Here is an 18475-nt window from a genome sequence, read left to right on the forward strand (position 1 = left end):
GGAGGGGTTCTGTTTGTCTTCTGGTGGGACTGGGTGACCTGGGACCTGGGTGGAGTCTTCCTTGATCTCTGTATGCATGTCATGCCCCGCCTTTGGTGGGACCATCAACCATGACCATCAGCGGGTTCTTCCTGGATATATACTATCCTGCCACATTCTTCAAGAAAGTCACACCCCAGCACCAAAAATTCCTGGTCTGGGAATGTCAGTCCACGCCCTTCTTCTTGCCTGGAGAACCCCATGGACAGAGGAGCTTGGCAAGCCACACGGTCCACGGGGTCACCAAGAGTCAGACGTGACTGAGCGACCAACACCTGCACTACGGTGGACCCCTCCCCCGCCTGTATTAGCCAGATGTTTGCAGACTCTGTGGGGTAACCCACCCTGGGCAAGGAATCCCACAGAATGGGTTTCTCAGGCGGAATCAGCTTCTGAAGCCCACTGACCTCCTGTGTCTCTTTCCAAACCCACCCCAGGGCCCTAGCTCTTGTGAAATGCTGTCATTGAATTCCATTCTACATATCTTACATCTTTCTTTCTTTTCTTCCCCCTCCTCATTTTCTTTTGGTCTTATTTTATAGTTTTTGTTCCTTTTTTTGTTTTTCTCACTAGCATTCATTCTGTGGCCTTGATGACTTCAGTGAGCCAAGAACTCGGGTTGGTATCCTTTCATTTTCATTCATATTTTCTAAAAAGGAGATTTCCTCCCGACTCTGACCATAACATTCCTTTAGGCAATGTGGAAGGTGGCCTTGTGATAGATTGCTCAATGTCAGGCCCACTGGGCTAGAGGCATCCAGGGGCTGCTGGCACGTTCCACCCCTGGGAGGGAGATTGGGGAGTTCTCAGTGAATAAGGTTGGACAGTGGAGACCTGGTTGTCACCCTATTGTTATTTCATCTTGAAAAGGTGGTTACAGTTTTGTCCAAAGGTCCTCTCTATTTTGGCTTTGGTTTTTGGTTCTCTCTGTCGCCTGTGAACCAGTAAATTCACCATACAGTCCACTATAGGCTATTTCCTGTGGAGCAGTAAAATTAACCAGAGTCGGCTTCTGGGGTCAGGGGTCTGCAGGAGTCCATGGCCTGCATACAAAATGCCCAGGAAACCTGTGTAAAGATTCCAAGCCCCTGGCCTCTCCCCCTGCCCTGCCCTTGACCCCAGATCTGGCTTTGATGCCATCCCAGCAGCTGGTCCTTCTCTAATCGTTGGACCCTGCCTGTCTCACACTGAGTTCCTGCTTTGGCACCCAGGCCTACCCCCCTTCTCCCTGTTCTGAGTGCCCACCATGGACTGGGGACTGCCAAGGCCCCTAGAACCTAGAGTTCTGCCCCCTGAGTCCAGCTCATGTGAGGGCCTTGTGAGCTCCGGGGATGCCCATAGCCCAGCAGCTGCCTGGACCCCCAGACTGAGCTCAGACACTGTGTCTGTGCCCGATGTCCAACCCTTGCACCTGAGGACTTTTCCTCGGGTCCTCTGCCCAGTCCTAGGACAGCACTTGGCATGTGGTTGATGTTCATTCAGTGCTTGTGTGGCAAGTAAAAGAAAGACCCCAGGTCTCATCAGACAAGAGTGGGGGTCACTATAGCAGGTTGGGGTGGGTGCAGGAGAACAGGTCATCTGAACCCCATTTCCTCTTTTCCTGGATTGTCGGGGAACGTCCCTCAGTGGGCTCGGCTGGAGGGTTCAGGACAGTGGTGGGGACAGGCGAAGGCAGATAAGCAGGGACTTCTCTAGCCATCCTAACCCTAGGTTCTTGTGTCATTTCCAATTATTTTTTAATTTTCCAGGATAGAAAAAAAGCTTATGGAATAAACTGAGTCCTATGGCAACCCTGACCCCACTCAAACCAAAATTCAACAGCAAAACAAGCTATTCCAAGCCCAGAGACTGAAACCAGAATTTGTGGATACTTGATGACAGTCCAGAGGGGAGGCATTTAGGATCTACGGCTGGGTCCTGGCTGGGTCGGGCTGTAGGAGCTCTGCAGGGACCAAGGGGAATTTGTCAAGCTCAGGGCCACATCTGAGTCCCCGCTATGGCACCTTCAAGAGCCCGAAGGGCAGAGACCCGAATACCAGGAAACTAAGTGCAATTACTAGAAACTGGTTGATTGGAGAGCCGCTGCACTATCTGGGGACAGACCCGTGTCCTTGTCCCCACACGGCATGCCTCCCCAGCCGTGGTGTGTGTGCCCGGCTAGACACTGACTGTATACATATGTCTCCATGAGCTGTGCCCTGTGTATCCCAGAGTCTGTCAGCCAGAATGACTCAAAAATGTCCCTGTGATCTGAACGCAAAGTCAAGACCCAGTCACCAAAGCCCTCCAGGTCCATGTGCAGCTGAATTCAGCAGCTGGAGGCCAGAGAGAGACATCTGGAGCCTCACCCACTGTGGACAGTGGATGCCAGGACCTCAGATTTACAAGGGGGAAGCCACAGGCTCCATCACTCTTGTGGGTATGACATAGTGAAAGTCCCAGAGCCTGACTGCACCTGGGGTCATGGTGGAACAAGGACTGAGAGGTGGATAGAACCCCCACTCAGACCACCCTTGGGCTTTCTCGCATCTGGGTTGTCATTTGCAAGGTGTTGGCAAGGAAGAAATGCTGTGTTATGAAGTGATTCCCTGGAGAGCCTGTGAGGACTGAGGCTCCTTCTGCCGTGGTCTGAGACCAAGTCTGCTCTCTTACAACGGGAGAGAAGGAGGCAGCCCTTCCTGATCTCAGGAGACCCACCTCTGCATCAAGCCCCTCAGGAGAACGGATGGAGTGGGGCAGCTCAGGAGGGCAGGACACCAGCTGGTGGGAGTCAAGTTTAGGAGGGAATCCCAGAGAAGAGAAGTCCCTTTTGGATGTTGTTGCAGTGAGTGGGTGGGTGGGGGAGCATCTCCAGGAGAAGACACCCGCTTATATGACTGCCCCCTCCCAAACTTTTGGAAGGAAGACTTTTGGAATCAAAATAAATCAAGTGAAATAGAAGGTAATGGCTGTGAAGGAGAGGATAGCCGCGTCTTATTGAAAGAAGCACCTGAAGGCAAGGATGGTTTTATCCCAAGGATGGAAAGACTCACTGCTCTGTGTTTGTTGGACTGCAAGAGCAATCTGTAATTTCTAGTGAGAATAACCTTTGGAGAAAACCTAAATGACCAAAATTCAGGCCACTGGAGGAATCAAGGAGGGGAGGAGAATCTAAGAAAAGAGCTGAAAGTTCTCAGAAGGACAGACCCAAGGATGGAGAACATGGATCTCAGTACAGAAGGGGCATCCAGCCAGACAGAGAGGGATGTTCAAACAAAACCAAAGGATTAGGGGGCTCTAAGCAAACAGACACCCAAGACAGCTGAGAAGCGACCATTCCTCTTTTGAAATCTAAACCCAAAGCACCGCCACACCAGCCCCATGACTTTCCAGCATCTGATGACCAAAAGCAAATGAACTGATGTCTCTGCTTGGAAAAAGCAGGCATCTGAGCACTCCAGGTAGCAATGGGAATGTAGAATCACACAAGGAACAAAAATGAAAAAGCACACATGATTTCTCTGGAGCCAAAGAAGCACAGAGAAGCCTTGCTTTGCTAACTTAGCAGCGCAAGTCTGGGAGGTGTGCAGGGTCCCTGGGAAGCTGGACCCGCAGCACAGAGCACCCATCGCCTCCCCGCTGCAGGAGTGTGGGGTCTTCTGTCCTCCTGCCCCACACTTCTGTCTACTCAGCTCTCCCACTCAGACAAGAGGATACGAACGATGGTGGCTTTGATGTCAGACCCATCCGGGTCCACTCCCAGACCTGCCACTCCCCTGCAGTGAACACTTGGCAAAATACTTGCCCCTCAGTCTTAATGTTTTCTATCTGTGGAATGGGGGTGGTATTCCCACACAGCACTTCACAAAAGGTTTTCTTTGGGTACAACTAGACAGTTAGGCCCAAAGACTCTTAGACACTGTCAGGAGCTGTAGCAGACAGCATTGAACACACCTTTGTGGGAGTCATCCTCAAAGGAGACCTCATGGCCCACAGGGGACCAGGGGCCATTCTCTTTGGCCCCCAGGAGAAAGTTCAGGTGCAAGGGAGTGAGACTTACACAGGCAGGTATGGGAGCTGCCCAGGCTTAGAAGCCCAAAGTACTCAACAAGAGCCAGCATTTCTTGTGACAGTCCTAGGCATCGCCTCCAAGGTTCCTGCCAGGGACAGGCCCAGTCACAAGAGCCACTGTACTCAGCAGGCCTCAGAGCTCCGGCGGCCCACCAGGTGCATACTCGTTCTCAGAGGCCATCCACAGCTCCCCGCGAGCCCAGGTGAGGCACAGGGCTCAGGGCTACTGGTGTTGTTGTCGCCTAGCAAGACAGCTGATCTTCTGCGCAGGTGTGGTTTCCAGGGCAGAAGAGCTACAGAGTCAACTGAACCCAAGTCAGTCTCACTCAGAAAGGAGCAGGCTTGGGTCTACCCTTTACCACCTGCCTTCTAACAGATCTACTCGGAGTAAAGAGAGAACCCAGGTCAAGTTCCTGATACAGGAATGTCACGCTATGCCATGCTGATTAAGTGCCCAGCATCCCACTCCTCATCCTCCCCTCTCTCCTCACGCCTCACCCCTCCTCTTACACCCTCACGCCTCACCCCTTCCCTCACGCCTCATCCCTCCTCTTACACCTTTCCACCTCACCCCTCCTTTCACACCTTACCCCTCCTTTCACACCTTACCCCTCCTTTCATACCTCACCCCTCCCCTCACACCCTTACACCTCACCCCTCTCCTCACACCTCACCCCTCCTCTTACACCCTTACACTTCACTCCTCCCCTCACAACTCACACTTTATTCCTCCTCTCCTCCCCTCTCCTTTTCCTCCTCCCCCTCCTCTCCCCTCAGTTCTCGGCAGTGGAAACTTGTGAGGGGCAGAGCAGTGAAGAAGTTTAGATGACAGAATGTGCCCTGCCACCACCTTCTGGCAGCCATGTGGGCCCAGGGATCAGCCCTGCGGATGACCAGCCATTGGGTGTACCCAGGTCAGGACTTCCAGTTCTAAAATAGGAAAGTCCTGGGTGCACTGGGCGGCTTTCCCTCCACTGCGTGTTCTGAGTTGCACTGACTGAGTCCTATATTCCAGATGCACTGACTCGGTGCCCACGGCCCTGCGGGCCGGGAGGTAGGGTGGAGGGAGGTGCCGCTGGAGCGGGGATAGCCCCGGGGGCGCTCTGCGCATGTGCGGACCCTGCTGAGGGGCCCTGCTGAGGGGCCCTGGTCACCCGGGGAGCTGGACTCCATGATTTAGCGTTCACTCGGTGCCTTCCTGGCAGTTGCATTCTCTCTCCTCCCATCAGCCGCCTCCCTCTTTCTTGATCCTTGAGGTACACAGTTGAGCCTCAGGATCTGGGAGGTCTGCTCTCCCCTCTCCTTCCAGATTCAGTGTGTGATGAGTAGAAATCCCGCCTGACGTTTCCAGTACAAAAATGCATGTTTATTTCTCTTCCATTTAACCAGACCCTGCTAGATGCCTGCCAAACTGGGCATACCAGCCAGCCAGTTTGGGGTGCTTCTCCCCCAAAGTTGTCTAAGAATCCTTGGGGACTCCTGCTGCTGCTAAGTTGCTTCAGTCGTGTCTGACTCTGTGCGACCCCACAGACGGCAGCCCACGAGGCTCCCCTGTCCCTGGGATTCTCCAGGCAAGAACACTGGAGTGGGTTGCCATTTCCTTCTCCAATGCATGAAAGTGAAAAGTGAAAGTGAAGTCACTCAGTCGTGTCCGACCCTCAGGGACCCCATGGACTGCAGCCTTCCAGGCTCCTCTGTCCATAAGATTTTCCAGGCAACAGTACTGGAGTGGGGTGCCATTGCCTTCTCCTGGGGACTCCTACAGACCCCAAACTGTGCCCCCAATTCCAGCTCAAGGGGCAGAGCTGTGGGTTTCCAGATCCCTATCAAGGCAATGGCAACCCACTCCAGTACTCTTGCCTGGAAAATCTCATGGGCGGAGGAGCCTGATAGGCTGCAGCCCATGGGATTGGGAAGAGTCGAACACGACTGAGCAACTTCCCTTTCACTTTTCACTTTCATGCATTGGAGAAGGCCATGGCAACCCACTCCAGTGTTCTTGCCTGGAGAATCCCAGGGATGGGGGAGCCTGGTGGGCTGCCATCTGTGGGGTCCCACAGAGTCGGACACGACTAAAGTGACTTAGCAACAGCAGCAGCAGCAGTCTCCTCTCACCTCCCTCTCAACCCTCCCCGACCCCTCAACCTGTCCGGGGCTGCCGTCTGGTCTGAAGGGGGAACCCCTGTGCCCTGCTGTAGGTCAAGCTGTGTGTCCTTCCCATGACCACACTCAGCCTTGGGGAGCCTCGCCCAGGCTGCTGAGGATGCAGGACCCTGTCCTTACAGCTGCCCTGTGGCCATCAGTGTCCTCCCCCCAGGTCTCCAGCTCTGAAAAGCCCACAGAGGTGATAATCTACCTTCCTGCCCTTCTCCCTCAGACACAGAGGGTTCATTCCAAATGGACCCCACAGTCTTAGTTACTTACCCAGAAAGAATCTGAAGACACATTCTTAAGCAGAGGTTCGGGGCCTCAAATGCCCTTTACCTGTCCTGGAGGGAGGAGACAAGATGCATCTTTACTCCAGCTGCTTCCCTAAGAAACGGCTACCTGCTCCCTCCTCCTTGCCGGCCTGGCACTGTGATTTTTTTTTTAGGTGGTCATCCTACCTCAGTCAGCTGTCAATCAATCCTCCTGCTTGAGGAGGCTCCTGGCAGCTAGGGTCTCTGGGTACTCACTGTGCCAGGCACAGGACCAGGCACTTGAGAGCTAAGTGACTCATGCAGCAGCAGGGAGGAGACTACTGTTCGTCTCGTTTTGCAAGAGGCAAAGTTAATTGCCTAAGAACTTGGCACATAAGAGACAGAGTTGGACACAGCCCAGGCAGGCAGGCAGTAACTGCAAGGTGCTGCCTCTGTCCACCACCTGACAGCCTGCCCGCTGTGTTCACTGGGTGCCGGGCTCTGTACAGGGGTGCTTTGCCTACAGCAACCCATTTATGCATCAAGAGCTCTTGATGTAGGTGCTATTTTTACCTCCCACCCCTGCCTTTTATGAGAAGTTAAATGATTTGTCCAAAGTTCCGTCAGAGAAACACCAGAAATCTAAGGGCCCCCAAAGCGCCCCCTGGCGGCCAATACCCCACCCTGCTGGCTCTGAGATCCCCGTGTTTATTGCAAGCCCCTGAGCCACCCTGCACGGTGGCCATTGTTGGGGGAAAATATTTTAAATTTTTTCTTTTATATTCCGATTTATTATAGGATGTCGAATATAGTTCCCTGTGCTATACAATAGGACCTTGTTGGGCTAATTTTAAATTTTTTCCCATCATGTTTGGGAAACATTTTAAAACACAATCTTCTTCCACCAGACTACCTTTCTGCTGAGGTAGATAAGAAAGAAAATGATCGTTATCAAATGAGCACCAAACCAGAATGTGATGTGCATCACAGACCATCTGTTAAGAGATTTTCAAAGGCAGAAAAGAATTCATAATCTTATGAGCCAAGGAGATGCAGCCCTGAAGATACAGATCTTCAGGATAAGCAATAATTTGTTCTCAAATAAAAGAACTTGGCAACATTAATTATTACATGTATGTTACCCTAAATCCATCTGGATATTGGGGTGACCCTCTATGTTAATTTTTTTATACAAAGGAAAATGGAGTTTCTCATATCTTTAGAATGAGATGGTTGTGCAACTTGGAGCCAGGTGACCACTAATGTAAGCTCCGACCCTCCCACGGGAACTAGGAGATGAGGTCCTATTTTCCTTGAATGTTTGCATGCCAAAGAGAGGTCTCCCAGGATCTTCAGAAAGATATCCTGGGTCATAAAACTGGCAAAAGGCTTATTTAGCTTTTAAAAGGATTTACATGTATTTCAAATAGATGAAGAACTATAAGTTTTCTAAAGTAGATCCTCTCAGAAAAGGGCAGGGGAAGTCTCGTCCATCATTTTTAGAGACGTCCGTCTCTACCCTGCAGGAGGAAATGGGAGCTCACTCCAGTATCCTTGCCTGGAAAATCCTGTGAACAGAGGAGCCTGGCCGGCTGTCGTCCAAAGGATCACAAAGAGTCAGACACAACTGAGGGGCTAAGCACGCATTGTCTCTTTAATGGGGCTTCCCAGGCGGCACTAGTGGTAAAGAACTCACCTGCCAATGCAGGAGACATGAGACTTGGGTTTGATCCCTGGGTTGGGAAGATCCCCTGGAGGAGGACATGGCAACCCACTCCAGTCTTCTTGCCTGGAGGATTCCTTGGACAGAGGAGCCTGGCGGGCTATAGTCCACAGGGTCCCACAGAGTCAGACACGACTGAAGCGGCTTAGCATGCACACACATCTCTTTAATGACGTCCATTATTTTAGAGAGAATTAAGCCACTTAGTTTAAATTTCTATTTATTTCTGTACCACTGGGCCTGTTTATGGCACTGGCTCCTCTTCCATGGCCAGCTGCCTCTGTTCTCACCTCCTACACCTTCACAGTGCTCTAATTCTTAAAGTAAGATCTCACCAGGCCCCCTTGCCTCTAAACACTCCAGGGACCCCCACTTGCCACACAGAGATGCCACAGTGCACGTCCTGGAACCCACGGCCCACAAGTATATGGCCCCAAGTCACCTGTCCTGCTTGGGTCTTCATTTCCCCCTTGATTGTGTCTACTGGGCCAGCCAAACCCAATCGCTCCCATCACCTTCATCTTCCTGACTCTGTCCTGGGGCTCTGGTCCTGATGCTCCCTCTCCATGGAGGAGCCTTTTGCCCACTTCCGCCAGCTGCGATGGGTCATTCTCTGGCTACCTCTCCAGCTTCAGGCTCCCCCACACTCGACATGATGTGTTTCCTCCTGTTCAGGGTCTTGGTTCATCCCTCACCCCTTGAGCTTTTTTTTTTTTTTTAAATATTTATTTGGCTGTTCTGGGTCTTCATCACTGCACGGGCTTTTCTCTAGTTGTGGAGAGCAGGGGCCACCCTAGTTAGTGGTGCGTGGGCTTCTCATTGCAGTGGATTCTCTTGTTGCCAGGCACAGGCTCTACAGCACATGGGCTCAGTAGTTGCGGCTCCTGGGCTCTAATGCACAGGTTCAGTAGTTGTGACACATGGGCTCAGTTGCTCTGCGGCATGTGGGATCCTCCCAGATCAAGGATCAAACCCATGTCTCCTGCGTCGGAAGCTGGATTCTTTACCACTGAGCCACCAGCGAAGCCCAGTCCCTTGAGCTTTGGTCCAGGCTCAGATTTGAATCCTAACTCTGCCACTGCCCATCTGTGGGGCCTGAATAAGCTCCTCTACCTTCCAGAGCCTCTGTTTCATCATGCCATCTATAAAATGGTTCTGAAAATGCCCATCTCACAGGGTTATCAGAACTGGACTAAGTAAGGCGAGATGGCCCAGTGCAGTGCTAGTTACCCTTCCCCTCCACCTACTCAACTCCAAGCCAGTGATAAATGTTTGCTGGACTCAGAAAGGAAGTTTAGAACATCATTTATTGCTGGGTGAAAACTTGAGCCTCACTCTTGAGAATCTATAACACTCTCATGGTCCTGCCTGGAAATTTTATTTTACCTCTTTGTACACATTATTCAGTTTGTAACTCCGAGTGGCTTTTCTGCTTTGGGTGAGTGTGGGCATGCTGGCTTGTAAAACGAGAGGCTTTCATTCATATTGTATGATGTTTGTGCAGGTGAAACCCAAGTCTCCCACTCATAAATAATCCACCTGTTCTTGCCCTTCTCAAAGGATATTTTCTTGCACAATCTGAAGCCACCGCAGCCACCTGGAAATCTCCAGAAAGTCAGTGTTGCAGATTCACTTAATTTTATTCAGTCTTGGCCCATGAACTATGTACGGGATGGAGCCAAACGCTAAAGGACGGACTGAAAAAAGTTTCAGTTACGTTGTCAGAGCCCCCAGCAGTGATGGGTTTGATATAATGAACGTTGATGTGAAGATCGACACGTCCTGGATCTTCCAGGATGTAGAGGAGAGTGGTGAGGAGCAGGGATGTTTTCTGGGAGGAGCAGCCAGAAGTCCAGACGTGGACACGGGAACACTCAGGAAGCAGCTGGAATCCTCGGAGCAGAAGCTGTTGGCAGCTGTGGACAAGCACATGATGTCGGAGTCTGGGCTGAGGAGCAGGTAAATATACCCTTTGGACCTCTTCTTTGTGTATGTTACAAATCCTGGGGCCTCCTCATTGTGGTAGAAGGGTGTATTGAATCGTTTCTATGGCTGAAGGAAAGGGAAGTGTTAGTCGCTCAGTCATGTCTGACGCTTTGTGACTCCATGGGCTGTAGCCCGCCAGGATCCTCTGCCCACGGCATTCTCCAGGCAGGATAGAATACGGGAGTGGGTTGCCATGCCCTTCTCTGGGGATCTTCCCAACCGAGGGGTTTTTCCTGGGTCTCCTGCATTGGCAGGCAGATTCTTTACCCTCTGAGCCACCAGGGAAGCCATTCTATGGCTAAGGATGCAGGCAAAGCAGTCAGTGTTCCATCGTCTGCCCACAGCAGCCTCTGGCTCCTCTGCCTTTCCCATCCTCTGCTCTGTACCACAGGCACTGAGCCTGTTTCCCAGGCTCCCTTGCTCATTGGTTTTCATGTGGATCCAGCCAATGGGAGGTGCTGAAGGGAGGCGGAGGGAGAAGCCAGGATTCTCCCACCTCTCTTCTGCTCTGGGTGACATCTCCCACAGTGGTTGCCATTCAGTCGTGCCTTTGGCATCCTCTGTGGTCCTGTTCCTGGGCCCTGGTGTCTCCATCTTCTCTCTGTCTGTCCTTCCAGCCCCAGGGGCAGAAGTGGCCCCAGTGGTGGCTAACCTCTGGGTTGCCTGTCCGCTCTGTCTGGCCTTTCATCTTTTCTGTCATCTTGGTAGCAGATTCCCTGTGTTTGTTTGATTCTCACTGCTGAGCCTCCTGGCTTCCCACATGGTTCAGTGGTAAAGAATCTGCCTGCCAGGGCAGGAGACGCAAGAGACGTAGGTTTGATCTCTGGATCAGGAAGGTCTCTTGGAGGAGGAAATGGCAACCCACTCCAGTATTGTTGCCTGATGAAATCCCATGGCCAGAGGAACCTGTCGGGCTACAGTCTATGGGGTTCCAAAGAGTTGGACACAGCTGAGCACAGCACAGCATGAAAATAGCTGAACCTCCTGGCATAGGCTCTATTTTCTAATGGAAGCAACATGGTCCAGAGGTGGGGCATTTGAATCCAGGTCTTTATCCAAAGCCTATGTTCTTGTTTGACACCTAGTCTTGGAGGTTGGAAGTCAAAGATTAAGGTGTGGGCAGGGCTGGTTTCTCTGAGACTGCACTCCACGGCTTGGCGTTGTCTGCCTTCTGTCTGTGTCTTCTGTGCATGTCGGTCTCCTCTTCTTATAAGGATACCAGTCATATGGGATCAAAGCTCATCCTAATGACCTCATTTTAACTAAATCACCTCTTTAAAAAAAAACTCTGTCTCCAAATACAGTCACATTCTAAGGTACTGCGGTTAGCTAACTTCAACATATGAATTTCAGGGGATATATTTGGTCCAAAGGGGCTTCCCTGGTGGTTCAGACAGTCAAGAATCTGCCTGCAATGCAGGAGACTTGGGTTTGATCCCTGGGTTGTCAGGAAGATCTCCTGGAGGAGGGAATGGCTACCCGCTCCAGTATTTTTGCCTGGAAAATTCCATGGACAGAGGCGCCTGGCAGGCTGTAGTCCATGGGGTCATAAACAATTGGACATGACTGAGCGACTAACACACACAGTCCCAGACACAAGTTCTAGGGATTGACAGCTGGAAGAGGCAGGGCCCCAGCGCTGGAGAGAGAAAAGGATAACCCACAACTGGTTATACCTGGCAGTGAAAATGAGGTCATGAGGCCTGGAAAAGATGGGTGGGAAACCCCTGCCAGAGGAGACCCTTCCATGTGAGGAAGAGACAGACAGCCTGGAGGCACCATGAGTGATGGAGGGGAAGGGCCTCTGTGGCTGGGGCTGGGATGAGGCCATCCTGGGAAGGCTGTATCCTGTACCCACCTGTGGGGAAATGTGGGCTGGGTCCTCAGTTCTCTTGTCCTCTGTAGCCATTCCCTTCCCCAAATGTGGGCTGTGTCCCACAGAAGCAGGGTGGAAGGGAAAGCAAGATTCGTGGCAAGGGTTCAGAGAAAAAGGCTTACCAAGAGCCTGTGGCATGGGCCACAGTGCAGGTCCTCCCACACACGGGTGAAGATAGCTGTTACTTGAACCCTGTGATACACAAAGTGATATGGGCCCCTTTTCCAGATGGGGAAACAGGCTCAGAGGATGGAATACATTATCCAGGGTCACTAAGAGCTGAAGCCAGGGTCTGAACGCACAATTGTGAACATAGACTTCAGGCTAATGTCACCATAGATTTCCTCCAGGTAAGGTACAGTAAAAGATCAATAGTGTATATTGGATATCACTTCCATTAAAGAGTTAAAATTTAAAAGTATTTATGGTAAAACTAATGCAACCACAGTGTTAGAAATTTGAGAAAGAGAACTCCACTCCCCATAACACCATCATTGTTACAAATTCACTTCCCACCTACATGCAACAAAATTAATAATAACTGAATACTTGTTGAGTGCTTGCTCTGGGCAAGGCACTATTTACATGCTTGACAAGTATTAACAGGGTTAATTGTTCAGTTCAGTTCAGTTACTCAGTCGTGTCCAACTCTTTGTGATCCCATGGACTGCAGCACGCCAGGCCTCCCTGTCCATCACCAGCTCCCAGAGTTTACTCAAACTCCGTCGAATCTGTGATGCCATTCAACCATCTCATCCTCTGTCATCCCCTTCTCCTCCTACCTTCAGTCTTTCCCAGCATCAGGGTCTTTTCCATTGAGTTAGTTCTTCACATCAGGTGGCCAAACTATTGGAGTTTCAGCTTTAACATCAGTCCTTCCAATGAATATTTGGGACTGATTTCCTTTAGGATGGACTGGTTGGATCTCCTTGTAGTCCAAGGGACTCTCAAGAGTCTTCTCCAACACCACAGTTCAAAAGCATCAATTCTTCAGCACTCAGCTTTCTTTATAGTCCAACTCTCACATCCATACATGACTACTGGAAAAACCATAGCTTTGACTAGATGGACCTTTGTATGCAAGGTAATGTCAGTGCTTTTTAATATGCTGTCTAGGTCGGTCATAGCTTTTCTTCCAAGAAGCAAGCGTTTTAATTTCATGGCTGCAATCACCATCTGCAGTGGTTTTGGAGCCCCCCAAAAAAAGTCTGTCACCGTTTCCATTGTTTCCCCATCTATTTGCCATGAAGTGATGGGACCAGATGCCATGATCTTCGCTTTTTGAATGTTGAATTTGAAGCCAACTTTTTCACTTTCCTCTTTCACTTTCATCAAGAGGCTCTTTAGTTCTTCTTCACTTTCTGCCATAAGGGTGGTGTCATCTGCATAACTGAGGTTATTGATATTTCTCCTAACAATCTTGATTCCAGCTTGTGCTTCATCCAGCTTGGCATTTTGTATGATATACTCTGCATATAAGTTAAATAAGCAGAGTGGCTTAATCCTTAAAAAATATTTAAAACTAAGTAATATTGGTATCCTCAGTTTCTAGGTAGGGAAATCAAGGTGCTGGCTTAAGTATTTAATAACTTCTCCCCAGTCACACAGACCATCACGTGGGGTCGCTGGGACCTGGACCCAAGCAGCCTGCCCAGTGGTACCTGCAGCAACAAGGCACCAATTTATCCTGGTGGAAGTTCCATGATAGAGTCTCCCAGTTTCATATCACTCTTTGCAGCTCTACATAGGATAATATATTTTTAATTTGTCACTAATCAGTTAAAAGACGCTTACTCCTTGGAAGGAAAGTTATGACCAACCTAGATAGCGTATTCAAAAGCAGAGACATTACTTTGCCAACAAAGGTCCGTCTAGTCAAGGCTATGGTTTTTCCAGTGGTCGTGTATGGGTGTGAGAGCTGGACTGTGAAGAAAGCTGAGTGCCGAAGAATTGATGCTTTTGAAGTGTGGTGTTGGAGAAGACTCTTGAGAGTCCCTTGAACTGCAAGGAGATCCAACCAGTCCATCCTAAAAGAGATCAGTCCTGGGTGTTCATTGGAAGGACTGATATTGAAGCTGAAACTCCAATATTTTGGCCACCTCATGCGAAGAGTTGACTCATTGAAAAAGACTCTGATGCTGGGAGGGATTGAGGGCAGGAGGAGAAGGGGACGACTGAGGATGAGATGGCTGGATGGCATCACTGACTCAGTGGACATGAGTTTGAGTCAACTCCGGGAGTTGGTGATGGACAGGGAGGCCTGGTGTGCTGCAATTCATGGGGTCGCAGAGTTGGACGAGACTGAGCGACTGAATTGAATCAATGAAAAAGGTATTTTCATTGTCTAGTTCTTATTTGTTAAGTGTCTATGTTTCCTAGGGGGTTCCCTGGTGGTGCAGTGGTAGAGAATCTGCCTGCCAATGCAGGAGATGCAGGTTCAATCCCTGGGTTGGGAAGATCCCCTGGAGAAGGAAATGGCTACCCACTCCAGTATTCTTGCCTGGAAAATCCCATAGACAGAGGCACCTGTTGGGCTACATACAGTCCATGGGATTGCAAAGAGTAGGACATGAATGAGCGACTAAACAACGAAAATGTTTCCTACAGCTGCTAAAGCAAATAAGTACAAATGTTCTGCCTTCGAACAACACACATTCATTGTCTCTCAGTTCTGGAGGCAGAAGTTCTAAAGTCGCCTCACTGGCCGACAGTTACGGGGGTAGCGGGAAGTCTGTGTCCGCCTTTTCCAGCATTTATAGGTGCATTCCTTGGCTTCTGGCCTCTGCCCATCTTCAAGCCAGCAGTGTAGCATCTTGCTTCAGTGGTCACGTGGTCTCACCTTCTGCCCCTCTCTCATGAGGACAATTATAATTGCAGTTAGTCCCACCCAGATAATCCAGCATAATCTCTCCATCTCAAGATACCTAACATAATCACATCTACAGTCTCTTTGGCATTTTAAGGTTATATTCATAGATGCTGGTTATATTTGGAGGCCATATTTCAGCCTGATGCAATAAGATTAGTCATTTTCTGCTTAATTTAAGTAATGGGATAATACCAGGATTAAATATTGTCTCAGATTTAATAGTTCATGTTGGTCTCAAAAACTAAAAAAGTTAGGCTTCTCTTTTCTCATTCAGGTATCACCACATTTTATAATCAATCAGAAGGTACTCCTCCCACCTCTCTGACTGATTAACCTTTCCTGGTGGCTCAGTGGTAAAGAATCTGCCTGCCAATGCAGGAGATGCTAGTTCCATCCCTGGGTCAGGAAGATCCCCTAGAGAAGGGCCTGGCAACCCACTCCAGTATTCTTGCATGGAGAATCCCATGGACAGAGGAGCCTGGTGGGCTACAGGGGGTCGCATGGGGTCGCACAGAGTCAGACACGACTGAGTGACTAAGCATGAGCGCTATTCCTCTGGTTCATTTTAGAAGGAACATGATTTTAATCTATACAAGACGGCACCCTCCCTTCTGTCACTTTAGAGACCTTCCCCCAGGGCCTCAAAACTAGAGTAGGAGAGGGGGCTCTTGGCCTGATCATTAATAACAGTGCATCATTTTATTTAATCATCGCAACAACTCCCAGAGCAAGGTGCAGTTACTTCTTACAGATGAAGATCCTGGGGGTCATAGTAGTGAATGAGCCCTATTAAGGCCTCATGACTGGTGAGTGGGAAAGCCAGCAGGCAAATCTGGGTCCTCTCCCGGGGAAGCAGAGTCTGTCCTGGAGGTGCAGGTCACGTGGTGTGGAGCTGGGTGAAGGATGAGGATGGGTAGAGCTTGTCCACATAGGCCGCAGATGTACTTTCCACAGGTTTCACGGTGATCTAGTCCAGAAGTAAGACTGGCACATGAAAGGGACTTGGATACCAGGCAGGAGACAGACAAGTGAGTCATTGTAGCTCCTCCTCTCTCAATGGGACCAGCAGGCAGATCTTCCCTTTTGGCTTCCCTCCATTCACACGTGCTTCTCCTGTCTATGGAGCTGAGGTCAGAGCTCACTTCCAGCCTGGGTATTACTTTGCATATGATGCAACTTCAGCACTTCCTCGGGATAATAAAAAAGACTTCCAGAGGCTTAGCCATCCCTAACTATTACACAGGTCATTTCCAACTTCTCACTTCTGTAAGTAATTCAGAGTTTTTGTAATCACAAAAAACTTTTTCTGCATTTTAATCATTTCCTTAGAAGAGATTTTCAAGACTGTAGCTCAAGTGGAAAGCATCAGAGCACAGGATTAGAGCCTGAGTTTGGGAGTCATGGGCTTCCCTGATGGCTCAGATGGTAAAGAATCTGCCTGTATAATGCAGGAGACTGAAGTTTGATCCCTGGGTCAGAAAGATGCCCTGGAGAAGGGAATGGCAACCACTCCAGTATTCTTGCCTGGAGAATTCCGAAAGAGGACCCTGGTGGACTACACTCCATGAGGTCCCAAAGAGTTGGACATGACTGAGTGATTTTTTAACTTTGGGAGTCATGCAGCCTGGACTCTATAACGCTGTGTGCTGCCGCTGCTGCTGCTGCTAAGTCGTTTCAGTCATGTCCGACTCTGTGCGACCCCATAGATGGCAGCCTACTAGGCTCCCCCGTCCTTGGGATTCTCCAGGCAAGAACACTGGAGTGGGTTGCCATTTCCTTCTCCAATGCAGGAAAGTGAAAAGTGAAAGTGAAGTCGCTCAGTTGTGTCTGACTCTTAGCGACCCCATGGACTGCAGCCTACCAGGCTCCTCTGTCCATGGGATTTTCCAGGCAAGAGTACTGGAGTGGGGTGCCATTGCCTTGGGCAAATTGTCCGGCCTCTCTGATCCTGTTTCCTCATTGCAAAATAGGAGAAAAGGAGCCTACTTTCAGGCTGATCACATGAGGATTAATTGAGACAATGCAGATGTTTGGTTCGGGCTCAGTCCTTCATTGGTATGACTTGTACTGGGAATTACTGGTTTAGGGTTGAAGGGTTGAGAACACTGTTAAGGTTCCTGGTGCCTTGTTATTCAAAAGATGTCTCCAAACTATTTTAGATTATCTTGAAAAAGATACGTATGAATGTTTTATAAAATGTCATTTTTTTTTGTCTGAATATCAAATTGACCAAAAAACAGAAGGAAAAAAAAAGATGATCCCAGTGTCTGTGAAAACCTTAGGCCACGCTTACTGCATCCTGAATGTTGGGGCAGTCTGAGCACAAGTTGGAAAAGAATTTCCAGACACGGAGTACTGCAGAAAAGAGTGAGTTTATTAGGAACAAAGAACAGGTATAAAGTGATCACTGTGAGTGCAGAGGGCCTACAACTCCTGATGGGCCAGGGAGAGTCGACAGTTTTCATGGGTCAATAGCCAATGTTTATAGCCTCAAGACAAAGACCATTGCTGCTGGAAGGCTGGTGTTAGGTGACTGGTTGGGGCGTGATAGTGTGTTTACTGGAGTGGGCATCTTTGCCTAACTGGGAGTCAGGAAGCTTGTTAGTGATGATCAAGGGGCTTTTTGGCAACAGTTAGTTACAAAGGGGCTCAATTAGCCTCGGAGGCGTCCTTGGTTCTGGGCACTGCTGCTGTGGCCTTGTTGCAAGGCCTCGCACCTGTGGCCAAGGCAGGACTCAACACTGAGTAAGCGCCTTGCTGCTTCGATGTGCAGGATTCAGGAACTGGAGCTGTCGGAGAGGAACCTCCTCCAGAAGGTGGACCAGCTGAGCACGCGCGTGTTCCAGGAGCGAAGCGCCTCTCTCCGGGCCCAGGAGCAGCTGGACGCACTGCAGGGGGAGCTGGCCAGCCAGGTACACAGCCCCTCCTCCTTCTTTCTGGCACTTTTTTCTTGTCGCAGCAGAGTCACCCTATGGGTTTTTTCGTGGCAGCAGCTGCGCCTGAATATAGACCATGGGGAGGGTGTGGAGAGCCAGACAGGAGGAGTGAGAGGGGTCCTCATTCTAGCAGTGCAGGTAGGGGCCACTGGACCTGGGCAAGGTCACGTGACTTCCCTGGGCCTCAACTGTCCCATCTGTAAAATGGGGCTCGCATCCTGCCCTGTCCCCTCACAGGGTGGCCTGTGGGAGCTGTGCACCCACTAGGAGCTCTGGCCAGAGGTTCATTTCTGTGGGCTTGGTGCCTGACATCAGGGGAGCCAGCTCTGGTCTAAGGACAAGGAGAAGGACTGATGCCAGGTCTCTGCCTTCAGGAGCTGGCTTGTGGGCGGGGACACAGATGGGAAACAAGTAACTCCAAAACCGGGTGATGGAGCCATGAGGAAACGTGCAGGCAACAGTGTGCTTTCTGGGCCCTGTGAGTTGAGCCTTAGGGGAACAGCATGCGAGGGTGGGTAAGAGCCTGGGCAAGGCACGGAGGTACGGAAGAGCATAGCAGGACCAGGAGTTGAGACAGGAGGGTCCCAAGGAGGACAA

General features: G+C 50.2%; 1 protein-coding gene across 3 annotated transcripts in view; it reads left to right on the forward strand.

The window, feature by feature from the left end:
• LOC109560663 (janus kinase and microtubule-interacting protein 1) overlaps positions 1-18475 on the forward strand; it is a 226405-nt gene that overhangs the window by 153231 nt on the left and 54699 nt on the right. For 2 of the 3 annotated variants that reach the window (XM_070791772.1, XM_070791773.1), the window contains exons 1-3: positions 1814-4292; positions 9772-10170; positions 17716-17854. In XM_070791772.1, the coding sequence (XP_070647873.1) occupies positions 9875-10170; positions 17716-17854 (435 nt within the window). In that variant the 5' untranslated portion in view covers positions 1814-4292; positions 9772-9874. Of the gene's footprint in view, positions 1-581; positions 658-1787; positions 4293-9771; positions 10171-17715; positions 17855-18475 lie in introns of those variants that run through there. The other variant, XM_019963075.2, reaches the window with a different exon arrangement.

Source organism: Bos indicus, chromosome 6 (genome assembly GCF_029378745.1).
Source record: "Bos indicus isolate NIAB-ARS_2022 breed Sahiwal x Tharparkar chromosome 6, NIAB-ARS_B.indTharparkar_mat_pri_1.0, whole genome shotgun sequence".
Classification (NCBI taxonomy): Eukaryota; Metazoa; Chordata; class Mammalia; order Artiodactyla; family Bovidae; genus Bos; species Bos indicus.